Genomic DNA, 12,863 nt, shown 5'->3' on the forward strand with positions numbered 1-12,863 from the left:
GCTCTCCTGCCTCCTAGCTCAGTGTAACACATGGGGCAAAAGCTGTGGTGGGGGGGAGATTTGGTGATGTGTTTTCTCCTCCTGCAGGCCCAGCCAGGGGAAGAGAGTGTTGCAAGCACAGGGCTTGATTCAGCTGGCCTTTGCACGTTACCCATATGTGCCAGGCAAAGGAAGAGGACTGTGGCTGCTCCTTGTGCCTGCCGTCATTGCCACTGGGGAGGGGTGGGGTGGGCATGTAATTGACTGGAGAAAGGCCACAGCCAGCGTCGCTGGGAGCTCAATGACTTAGTGAATCCAATGCTACGGGACCCAGAGGGAATGCCAAACATAATTTATGCCCTATCCTTAGAATGCCACCTATCCTACCCTGAGCAGTGAGTCCCTGTGACAGGGAGGTAGAGAAAGACTTAAAAACAGCCCTAGGAGAGGGCTATCCTGGGAGCCAATCAGAGGAAAGGATTGTAGCAGCCAATCCGAGCCCAGGAGAGCAGTATAAAAGAGATGGCTGGCCAAGGTGAAGACACGCTGGCTCCAGCCCTGGAGGGAAAGGGGCCTAGACTGCTGGCTAGAGTTGGATACCACAGGCAAAGCAGTGCTGGGGAAGGACACAGTGATCTGGGGAGCCTTGCCCAGGCAACCCCAGGCTGCAGGGCCTGAGCCAAGGCCTGAGGGTACTAGGGCAGCAGAAGGCAGCAGGTCCAACTCCTTGCCAATGATGAGTGGCCATTTAAGACTGCAGTTTGCCCCTGAGGTAAGGGGCTCAATGAAGACTGGCAGTTGGTCTCTGAGGCACGATGAGTATAGGGGTTTGGGGTTCCTGGGAAGGAAGGACCCTAGAGTGTGGGGCACTGCAGTGGGGAAGTGCCCTGAAGGAAGGGCATGGTGGTCTGGGAGGGGCATGGATCTGGATATAAGGTGGAGAACAAATGGCTAGTCAACAGCAGATGAGACTTTGGCCAGAAGAGGGCGTGCTGGAGACTGAATGAGCTAATTCCAATATGACCAGCAGGAGGTGGCAGGATGGTGAGCCATGCCCGTAACTGTCCTTCTTGGGCAGAAAGGTCTTCAGGGGCTCTGAGAAATTAAACTGGCAGCTCCCAGGGCCAGCACGTGGTTTGTATAGCAGCAGGGGCATGTGTGTGTGTGTTTTCACAGAAATGTTAGAGGTGCACACGTTTTCTGGGCTATTATATTCTGAACCAGGCCACGTTAAGTTCTTCCATTCCAGCTTTACGAGAGCCAACACATAACACGCCAAGTTTTGAGGGGTGCAGACTTCGAGATCTGTGTATAACCTGCTTCTCTTGACTTAATTTAAATTGAATGAGGTATGAAAGGCAGGAAAATGAAATACTGAGGAAGAAAAGACACAGAGCCTGGTTCTTCATGGCAGCGCAGGTCATAGGCTTCCTACCCTCTGGGGACAGCCCTTCACACCTACAGCCAGCAACATCCCAAAGAATGATGGGAAGTGTCGGATCACAGGTCTGTCTCTCCAGTGCCAGCCTGCAGAGTGGCACAGGTGGGCAAAAAGATTGCAAAGACCAGCTGTGAGTGTTCTCAGCCACAAATCACTGCTTATTCAAGCCGGTGCTCAGTGTCACACCCAGGCTGGGTGTGGAACAAGAGAGATTAAATAACACAAGTGAAGATTTACCAAACACAGGCCAGATTCTCAGCTGGTGTAACCAGGCATACCTCTACTGACTCAAATGGAGTGGCAGAAAAACATTGACTTGCCTTTCATAGTCATCAATTTGGCTGGAATAACAATGACAGATTTCATATCATAATCTGAAGAGCAAGAATGGTGTTGAATTTTTTTTTTTAAATAATGTGGAGGAAGCTCAAAACAGCCTTTGGGGAAAATTCCTTGGAAAAATAGACGTGCAAATTTGAATTTACAGATTTTTTTTTCCTACTGGCTGTTAAAAAATCCTTTACAGATCACAAGCCTTAGACAAAATACTGAAATAAGTGTGTCATAAAAACACCATTAATTACAAATTGCCTTAAACAAATCATAATTGAGAATGTATATGGATTTATTTAAGTTTGTCCTCTAACTGTCATTTGTGAAATTTTAAAAGAAAGAACCAAATCTCAAGCGGTAGTTTGAAGTGCTTAAAAAATCTCTTTCTGGCTAGCACCTGCAAGGAATTTTAACAAACGCTTAACCATTTGTTAGTGTAATGATAGGGTTTCTCAGTACTATATAACCTAGTGCCAGACTATTTAATGTATTTAGGTGCAAACAAAAGTTAGGAACCTAAATACCTTTAAAAATCTGGCCCTTGCAGAATATTTTACTTGTGATTTTTTTTCCCCTTCAAATTTATATTGGTGAGCACATCGGAAACTATTTCTGTGGCTATAAGTCAATTCCACGTAACCTGCAATTTTGATAGTCACCTAAATTAAATCTCTTTGCAAATAATGGGGAAAAAAACCCTGTTTATTTGTCTAGTTTATATTTTTGTTAAGAAATGTAGGAAATGTCAAATGACAATGAATTACATAACAATTAACCTAATTTTAATAATTCAGCTACACGTTGAACCTCTCTAATCCGGCACTCTCTCATCCACCAACATCCATAATCCGGCATGATTTTAGTTAGTTGGACAACCATTTATCATGAGTGTGGCCAAGATTCCCATGGTCCCACAAAGTTTGTTTGCAGCCACCAGTCCTGGCTCTCAGTGTTCTGTGCTGTTATTTAGCTGTAATTTACCCCTCAGTGTCTTCTAAGAGCCCAGGAAGCAGTGGAAGTGTTGGTAACGCTGCTAGACAACAGTGAGCTCCCATGGTCTGGCAAATTCTCTGGGTTGGCACAAGTCAGGTCCCAAGGGTGCCGGACTAGAGAGAGTCAACCTGTAGCTGGAGACATTTCTCCTCCTGCACAGCATTAGTCACATGAGCAAGGACTACTCAGAGAAAGGGTTTGTACGATCAAGCCTATATTAGCTTCTAACAGAATGTTTATATAAACTGCACCGAGGTGAACAGGATACCTATTGTCAGTGCTTTTACCCAAGCACAGGTTGCATACATTTTGTAAAGTTGCGTATCTGCAGTGAGGCTTATAAACTTTTAGCTAAATAGCAAACTAAACTGAGCTTTTGGCTTAGGCACCTAAATATGAAGTTAGTCACTCAACTTTACTTTGAAAACTGAGCTTAATATTGCTTATTTTGTTGAAGAATTGACATGGACATACTATCTTACTGTCTTTTATTATAGATAGGCCATTAGCCAGTTTGCTTAACTAATTCAGTGGGCTTTTCTAAAACCTAGTGACACCAGAAGATCATAACTAGTACTAACATAAGGAATCTTCAAAGCCATCTGGTAGAAAAGTCCAGTCTGGTGAGTTCATGGCTAACGCATATGAAAGTCAGAGATTATCCTATGTAAATTAACATTCTAGTGAGTTAATCACAACTAGAAAGTTGACAAAGGTTATTGTTATAGCTGTATGGTCCCTTCTAAAGCATAAAGAAATTGGTTAGAAATTGAAGGGGAGGAAAAAAAGGGTTTTAATCTCTCAGGCTCTAAAATCTGCAGGCTAAAAGGAATGATTGGTCCATACCCATAAATTCAATCCCAAGATGCTCTGCCAATGCAGAAAGTTGACAAAAAAGAAAGAAAAGGGAAAAAAGTTTCAGAAAAGAGCAATACACTGTACTCAAAACCAAATTACACACAAATATTACGGCTGCTCTGTGGCGGCACACTGAAACAGGACGAGGAGCGTGTGGTTAAAGGGGCAGTGCTCAGAGAAGCGTCTCTAAGCTCACGCATCAGTAACGGCTGTATTAAAGGTGGTACACACCAGAATAGGAATATGGCACTGGCACAAGGCAGTGAACACCGCAGATAACCCTTAAAGATCTTACTGAGAGGTGACGAGAGTGTGGCCAGAGGCTGACACTTGAATTACCCCTGCCGCAGAGGGGTCTCAGCAGGTGCTTCCCTCCTATTTCTGGAAACCAAGATGCCGGTGGGAGATGCTGGCATTCCTACCCTATGGGACTGACTTCTTCTGGGCCACTAACATTTTGTTGGATGAGACCAGCTTGACAGCAGGATGGGCTCTTATCAGCTTGTGATATGACTTGAATGAGCACAACTCCACAGACTGCAGTGGTGTTCCACACCCATTTCCATTAGCTGAGGACCTGAGCAGTCTCCCCTCTAACTTTATGCATCCCTGTGAAGGATAAATTTTGTTATGTGCACCAAGGCCCGTGCAGATGTGCACCACCAAAAGAAAAACAGGCTGTCAGCAGCAGGCAGCTGGGGGCACTCTGCAATTCAGTTGGGCAGCACCTGAACCTCTTTTGGGCACCCGCCCAAGTGCTCATCTTACTGGGAACACTGAATCTGACCCACCGTCTTTAGGACATGCAGCCAGCCATGCACTGAAAGGAAAAACATAGTCTTGCGGGAGGATGCTTGTGGGGGGATGCGGCGGGGGGAGCTGTCACTCTGATAAAATCAATGGGCTAATCTGGCATTCCACAGTGAAGAATGGAGATTTCCCCTCGGCTGCATTTTTGGGGAGACCTGTGCCATTTCCATAGAGATGTAAGGACTGTGCCAGCAGGAGCTCCATGCTGCTGAAGGACTTGGGAAATGTGTCCTCCAGCGATCATTTGCATGAAAATACAAAGGTGTGCACATGTAATGCCCACTCTGCAGAACTAAAAATTGCTGGATAAAATCCCAGCTCCATTGGCATCAATGGCAAAATATCAATGGACTTCAATAGGACCAGGATATCGCTACTGTGTGCTTTGGCTAACTGGGTTAACTGGGTTGCATAACAAAGCTATCTTCAATTCAGATCCAGCAATGACAGGTTTCTCTGTCCATTGGGAGATACTTACACTGGACGTGCTCTTACGTACTATGATTTTATTTATTAAGAAGTTTGGGACCAAAATCTAATTTTTTTCTTAGGAAGCACCTATTCAAGTAGCTCCCACACATGTTGGCAGCAGCTACTTTAGTGCATAATTCTTTCCTCGCCAATCAGTAACATTTTAAGGGTTAACTACATTGGAATTCAGCCAGGTATCTTTCTTGAGAGCCAGCACTCTATGCCTACATGAACACTGCTAACGATACACATTAGTTGCACAGAAAGCTTGGTTAAATCTTCAATAAAATTAGTGACATGCCCATGCATATATATTACTGCATTTATGTTGTAAGACAGACAGCCTGGCTGTAATTTAATTTCAACAGAAATCATTCATCTCATGCAGCATCTTTTTCAAATAATTCAGCGGAAATCAGGGCTTAAAAAGGGAATATGCTCTGACTGTAAGCCTAAAAAGAAAGCATGCTGAGGAACCATGCTGCACTCATTCTGACCCGAGACAGCACACAGGTCTAATTTAACTTTGCTATTCATAGCTCCAGTCTCCTGTCTTGATTCAAGGAAAGCAGAGATTCCCAACGCTTCATTTTATACAGAGCTTATAATGTTGTATCCACTCCCCCTTAATGGTGTTGTCTCATAGTCATTACATGCAATACGTTTCATATTGACTTTCTGTCCATGTGCTTTAAAAAACAAACACAAAGAGCATTTTAAACAATTAAGTTTCATTGTAAATGTGATCTCATTTTGGGCAAATTTAAAACACATAATCTAAGGGTAATATTTTCAAAAGTGACTTAGGAAGCAAAGACCCATTTTCCAACGTGAACTAGGGCCAGAATATTATGAGTATTTAAGGCTATGTCTACAAGACAACCTAACCTTGAAATAAGCTACACCGTTTGTGCTATTCAAATGGCATAGTTTATTTCAAGTCAAGTTCGAAATAGGCTATTTTGGCATGTGGCACTGTCTAAACAGCACCACATGTAGAAGTAAAGCGCTATTTGGAAACATCCCTTACGCCTCCTGCGAAGAGGTGTACAGGGATGTTGAAATAGCGCACCCGATATTTCAAATATATTTCTAAATGACAGGTGTGCTGCATGATGCAGGAAAGCCATTTTGGGATACTGCTGTATCCTGAAATAGCTCCCACAGTGTAGATATAGCTCAAGTGTCTAGCTCCCATGGATTTTAATAGGAGACACGTGGCTACATACCTTTAAAAATCTGGGCCACAGGCTTGGAGTAGCCTTGGTCCCTTTGAATCTCAGTGGCCGTGTCTACTCTACAAAAAGAACTTCGAAGTTGCTTACTTCTAAGTTCAGCATCTACGCACACCCGACTTTGAAGTTAAACTTTGGAGTCGGGCACTACTCCATGCCCGGGAATGGAGGAGGGACTTTGAAATTGGGCTGACTTCGAAGTAAGGGAAAATGCGTGTAGACTCTCCAGTGGCTACTTTGAAATACTGTGTAACTTCAAAGTTAACTTTGAGGTTAGTATCTAGTGTAGACACACCCAATAGGATTTAAACTCGACTTTAAATTTGAGAAGACAGTAAGTGTTTATTTTTGACTGATCCTCCCCATTATATAAATGCCATATAGTCGTATATCATTTGGAGCATTGATTAGGCAATTTATATGGAAAATAATGCAGCTTTTGACTTTAATCTTTAGACGAGATGAAGGACAACATTTTCAAATGCATCTAAATTGCTTAGAAACCTGCGTTTCATGAAATGGCAGTAGGACTTAGGTAATCTAACCTCCTTTGAAAATTTTACCTGAAAACTGCTACTACAGCAGTAGCCGAGGTGAATTTTGAACCACTGTGCTATCAGAGAGTTACTCTGCCAAATGTAAATTTCAAAACGTGAAATACAATTTATATGTAAAAAACTGAAAAATAAGGGAGTTACGGTGCAGCCATCAATCAAGTGAGAGCTGCAGCTGTCACCGTCGTACATCAGAAGTTGATCAAACCTTGCCCACCACACCCTGTAATTTATTGGCCAGACAAATCTCAAGGTTACGTGACAGAGGAGTCTCATCATTTTCACAGTAGATTATTCAGCTGTGAAAAATTATTCAACCATGGTCGCGTGGGTGGGGGGAAGATCACCAAGGTTGGTAATGTTAAAATTGACCAAATTTGCAAAGTGATGTGTATTGTAGGTCTTGCCTTCAGGAATACAGGTACCTTTCCCACATTTAGTCCTGTCTGCCACTCTGATGCATTTTATGTGAGCATGGACATGTACATATGTGTACGTATATTTTTATTTTAATAAAATATACTCCCCAGGCAGCCGTGCCATATGGTCTATTGAGAGATACACAGTTGAACTGGCAGCCATTCGTGGAGTCCTCAGACCACAAGGGATAGTATAAAAAGATAAGGTGCTTACCTGTGTTTATGTTCTACAGCTACCTGTTTTATGCTCACTCAGCACTGTGGATGTAGCCTTGAAGGATGTAACCAAGAAGGCTGATGGCATATTAGGGTGCATTAGGAGGAACATTTCAAGCAAATCTAGAGAAGTGGTTGTTCCCCTCTATGAGGCACTGGTGAGGCCACATCTGGAATATTGTGTCCAGTTCTGGGTCTCCCAGTATAAAAAGGATGTGGCTGTGCTGGAGCAGGTTCAGTGGAGGGCAATAAAAACGATTAAGGGGCTGAAGCACATGACCTATGAGGAGAGACTGAGGGATTTGGGTTTGTTTAGTTTACAGAAGAGAAGACTGAGGGGTGATTTAATAGCAGCCTTCAACTTCCTGAAGGGGAGCTCTGAAGAGCATGGTGAGAAACTGTTCTCAGTGGTGTCAGATGGCAGAACAAGGAGCGATGGTCTGAAGTTAAAGAGGGAGAGGTGTAGGTTGGACACTGGGAAAAACTACTTCACCAGGAGGGTGGTGAAGCACAGGGATGCGTTGCCTACAGAGGTGGTGGATTCTCCATCCCTAGAGGTTTTTAAGTCCCGGCTTGACAAGGTCCTGGCTGGGATGACTTAGTTGGGGTTGATCCTGCTTGAAGCAGGGGGCTGGACTAGATGACCTCCTGAGGTCCCTTCCAGCCTTAGAATTCTATGATTCTAAGATCCCTGGGGAAAATATATACACTAGTTCTATACATGACCCCTTTAAACCTTCTGACCCTTAGAAATTAAGCCTCTCCCCACGTAGCATGGCAGAAGAAGAAAGTGGATTACACTTGGGCTTTGCCACTAGCGACTCCATTAAGGATGCTGCAAGCACCCCAAGAAATTTCAAATGGACCAAGGTGATCATCTCATCTGGCCTCTTGTGTAACATAGGCCAGAAACCTTCTCTAAACTAGAGTGCATGTTGCAGAGAAAACCCACCCAGTCCCTGCTGGAACCAGAGCTGGAAACAGTACATTGGCGCCTGTCATTAACTGTCACTTTGGTAAAAGACTGTGCATCTTATCCCCTTCCCCCATGAGGGTAGGAAGTTTTGTCCACTTGCACTCCTGATGGTAAATACTCCAATACCGGAAACATCTGATTTGCTCTCTGAGCTTACTCGACTAAACTAAATTAAATCAATTGCTCGGTCTGTGGGCTCAGCATCAGTACTGGCCTTTCAGCCGCTGTTATAATGTTATGCTGCTTGTTTGGATTGGGCAAGGTTCTCTTTTTAATTGTATGGCCTGACTGATACTTGGCTGGAAGACAAAAGACAAAGCATTGCTTCTTTATTGATTTTTCTGGTTAAATAGAAAGGGGGCCCCCTGGATTCCTTCCAGAAGTCTCATTTTAAGACATGTGGCATCTTAAGACATGATGCTTTAGGATTCAGATCCATTGCATGTAGAAGGTGGCGGAATAAAATAGAATAGGCTGGGTTTTCAAAGTAGCCTAACGTAGAGAGGTGCTCGGCATCTGCTGAATTTCAGTGGATTGTCAAAAATACCTCACTCATTTAAAGACAGGTGTCTCATTGATTTCTAATAGGCTTGTACTCCTCAGTCCCTCAAAGTTCGTCTGCACAAACAAAACCCCTACAACAGCGAGTCTCAGGGTCCTGGTGAACTGACTCAGACTCATGTTGCAGGGCTAAGAAGGGCAATGTAGACATGTGGGCTCCAAGACCCTCCTCTGTCACCACACTTCAGAGTTCCAACCTGAGTCTGAACTCAACATTGCTATTTTCAGTTCTGCAAGCACAAGCCCCAGAAGTCTGAGCCAGCTGACCTGGGCTCTGAGGCTTGGTTTTATTTTGGCAGTGTAGATGTACTGTACCCTTTGGTGGTTAGCCCTCACAGGCAGTTTGGAGGACCTGGAACTTAGTGCTTTTGAAAATCATGGCCTGGGCACCTACCCCACAAAGACTTGTTTAAAAATCCCAAGCATAGTTAGAACATTTTTGAAAAATGAGAAGAACCCTGAGTATATATATTTTTTCTGTGTGGTTCATGTCTTAGTCTTGGTTTGAATTAATTTGGAAAAAGTATAACTTGGCTACTATGCTACTTTTTTAAAAAAATAAATGTTCTTCTGGAACTTTTTAAAAGCACAGAACATTCATTTTTCAAAATAATAAATTCCTATTCATAATTACAAATGTAATACCCAGGTAACTAACAGTACTGGTTGGCACCGAAAGGGATTTTAGTCTTTTGGTCTAGGCATGTAAGAAGCATTTTAAAAATAACACCCACCACTAAACCTTTTAAAACACAGGATAAAATAAATACTAGACTGCTGTGCAGTCTAATTTCCTGCCATTGTCCTGGGGATTTGCCAGGGTAACTCCCGTGATAGACAATATAAATTATGTATGTACATTCCTTGTTCACTGATGTAAGAGAAGACCTATGCCTCTATTAGGGCTCCAAAATGTCCACTGTGCGCTAACAGCTTTTTAGCCTATGTACTAATGGAAATCTAAACTGAGCAATCCCGCAGTCTCTGAAATCTTTCAATGCTAGCGAGTGATCCATCAAAAAAATAGTTCCCACAGAATTGCTTTTACATCATAGTGCAGTGGGATGCCAGCAGAAGATTAATTATGAATAGTGAATGTGTATTAAAAATGTAAACCCCAGGCAATTTCCCTGTTTTACATCTGACTTTGTTATAGCTGAAGGCACAAAATAACTGATGCAACGTACTTTACACTTTTTCACTATTAAATAATAATAGTAATAGTTAACAATATCCTCCAAGAGGAAGGTTCCGAAACTGTGACTCTAAGGCCTTGATCCTACAGGCTGTTCTACACGGGCATGAGTTTGTGTTCAGCACTTCGAAGGAGCCGACAGGGTACATTTCTTCAGCCATTTAATGGGGCTCTGAAATACTTGATCTTTTGCACCTGTCCCTCATAAATAAGAAATGTCAAGTGTCAAGCGTCAAGCGTCAAGCAGCATCATTTATTCCCCTCCCCCTTCTCTTTGCTCATCTAATTTTTTTCTTACTGAAACGTAAAATGCTTGGATAATAATAATAAAAAAAACGCACTCCCTTCCACTTGCATGTATTCATTTGATATACCTGGAACATGCACATTGTCTTTACCTTTCATCTTCTGAGGCAATTTACATACACCCCTTTACTGGGAAAGCTACTATCTTTATAAAGATTTTATAAACCGTTTGCTGTTTTAGTGGAGGGCTTTTTTCTTTTAGTAAATAAAAAGCAGACTTTTAAATATAGTTTTGCCCTCCTTGTCAGCTACAGCTCCGTAGGACACCCTTCAACATCAATTTCAGAATGCTCCCAAGTCTCATATGCCCCAAACCTCATTGCCAACAAACCCAACAGAGCGCTGCAACGGCTTTTGTTATGATTTTCATGCAACAGGCAGAGGCAATCAATATAAGCCTAAGGCAATAAATCTAGTTACAGGTAAAAAAAAAATCTGAGGAAAGATGCAGCAACGAGAAAGCAGCACTGACTGAGCATGCTCCTATTGAGGCAGAGGCAGAAAGGAAGTGGACGTACTGTAGAAGCTGGCCATTACGTAGTTTTGGCAGCGATCACCAGTAAATTCATTGGGGCACCTGAGAGGAAAAACAAAAAAAATGGTAGAGAAAACAGAGAAAAGAGAAGAGGTGAATATACACTAAGAAAGAAGCTCCTTCAGCGTGAACTGATTGGACTTGGTGAGTTCACCTTCAGAAACGGAATCTTGGTTTTAGCATGTCAAAACGGCTCAAGGTGTTCAGAACAGACCACTTGCTCGGCAGAAGCCCCAAACCAAACCAGATCACAGTCTATTTCAGAAGGCAATCAATTCACCATTCCAGATTCCCCCATGGCTTTTGTAAAACACTGTTTGCAAGGCAGCTAGAAATGAAATCTGTACAACATTCATCTCAGTCTACATAGGGTAACAATTACCAACCAAAATGTTGGCCAAATGACACAAACAAAAATTCTGCAGAGGATGAAAAGCTCCAATTTAAAAAAAAATCATACAAACTAGTCCCATTTCTGATCGTGATAATGTCATGGTGTACAGATTAAAGATTAAGAGAATCAAGCCATAATCAGAATCAAACGATGCCAATTCCTGCTGAACTGTGAAAACACCAAGTAAGAGTGATTTTGTTGCTGTAGTTGGGGAGAAAGCAAAGTTCAGATTATTTTAACATACTTTCTTGGTTTTGGATTTTCATGGGCAGAGTGTCAGTACATCTTGCTCCAGTGAATCCAGGTTGGCACCTAAAGGGCAAAAATGTGATAAGCAATAGAACACCAAAACCACTCAACGATCAGTCTGATATTTGCTTTCCTACGGGACATGGAGCGTCGCTAAATGACTTCAGGGTTGCGAGAGGCAGAAACTAATGAAAAAGTACATTGAAAGGAAAAATTACAATTAAAAAGTGAAATTTTATGACAGAAAATCTGCACAGTTTTTTAAAAAAAGTCAGATCTTGTAAGAACAGACTGATCACACTTTATTCCCCGAGACACAGGTCAAGGAGCCACACCAAGATCTTTCAATTAACGGCAGGGGTGTTGGACAGTAACTGATGTCCTTACCTTCAAAAATCATGTACACTACAGGACCTACGGAAATAGTATGATGCTACTTCTTTAATAGCGCATTCCACCTTCAGGTTCATGCTTTAATTTTTATAAAACAAAGCTGCGTTCCAGGCAGCAATTATGGCTAAAAATATCTGAGAAATGGAGAAGTGGCAGACCAAACAAACAGCTGGCAGAGGGGTAGAAATAAGGAGCCTCCTCTCATCTCTGCAGGCATAAGGCACACTCATTGTCATCCTTGGAAAAACACTGTCTGAATTCCACTTTGGTTGCAAGGAGGATCTTCTCTCCCTCAGGTTATCTGTGACCTCTGCTCTGTTGCTATGGCTGCAGCCAGTTTTAACTTCTTCCTTGCTCTCCTTGACCCCAATGCCACTTTTGATACTGTGCGGGACGTCATTCTGTATGGTCACTGCAGTTACCCGGGCTTCTCTGGTTTCCTCAGGATGTCCTCCTATCGGCTAAATTCTAAGCCATCTGCTTTTCTTCTGCCAGCTTACTCGACTCTCAGTGCTCTGTTAATTTATCTACCTCTTACCTTCATTTTAAATCAAGTTATACTGACGCATTTCAATTAAGTTCTATTTACATCAGTTATGCCCCTTTAGTTTGTTTGTTAAGCACTTCACCAGCTTGCTACAGCCTGTTTCTTAGATCTGGTCTCTCTCTCTAATGCTGGCCTCCCTTTATGCCTTCCTGCAATCTAACCACTCTAAATTCAAGAGCGTTGTAATTCGCAGAGATGGTCATCCAAAACAGTCTTCCCGTACCTCTTCAACACACATCAAGTTTTCAGTTGCACTGAAATCTCAGTCCCCCCTTGCCGTGATTTGTAGAGTCCCCTCCCTGTCTCCATGACGTTATCTCTAGTGATAACTAACATTCGGGACATTAACGCAGGGCACCTACACGTTAGTTGTGTTCTTAAGCCTTGTAAAGTGTTTT

At 42.7% G+C, this 12,863-nt stretch overlaps 1 protein-coding gene across 3 annotated transcripts in view; it reads right to left on the reverse strand.

Moving 5' to 3' along the window:
- NRG1 (neuregulin 1) overlaps positions 1–12,863 on the reverse strand; it is a 127,884-nt gene that overhangs the window by 19,631 nt on the left and 95,390 nt on the right. The window contains exons 2-4 of one of the 3 annotated variants that reach the window (XM_074994599.1): positions 11,521–11,588; positions 10,866–10,924; positions 3,593–3,616 (exon numbers count right to left, since the gene is read on the reverse strand). In XM_074994599.1, coding sequence (XP_074850700.1) covers positions 3,593–3,616; positions 10,866–10,881 — 40 coding nt within the window. In that variant the 5' untranslated portion in view covers positions 10,882–10,924; positions 11,521–11,588. The remainder of the gene's footprint in view (positions 1–3,592; positions 3,617–10,865; positions 10,925–11,520; positions 11,589–12,863) is intronic. The other 2 variants (XM_074994597.1, XM_074994598.1) reach the window with 2 other exon arrangements.

Source organism: Carettochelys insculpta, chromosome 5 (assembly GCF_033958435.1).
Source record: "Carettochelys insculpta isolate YL-2023 chromosome 5, ASM3395843v1, whole genome shotgun sequence".
In the NCBI taxonomy this organism is placed as follows: Eukaryota; Metazoa; Chordata; order Testudines; family Carettochelyidae; genus Carettochelys; species Carettochelys insculpta.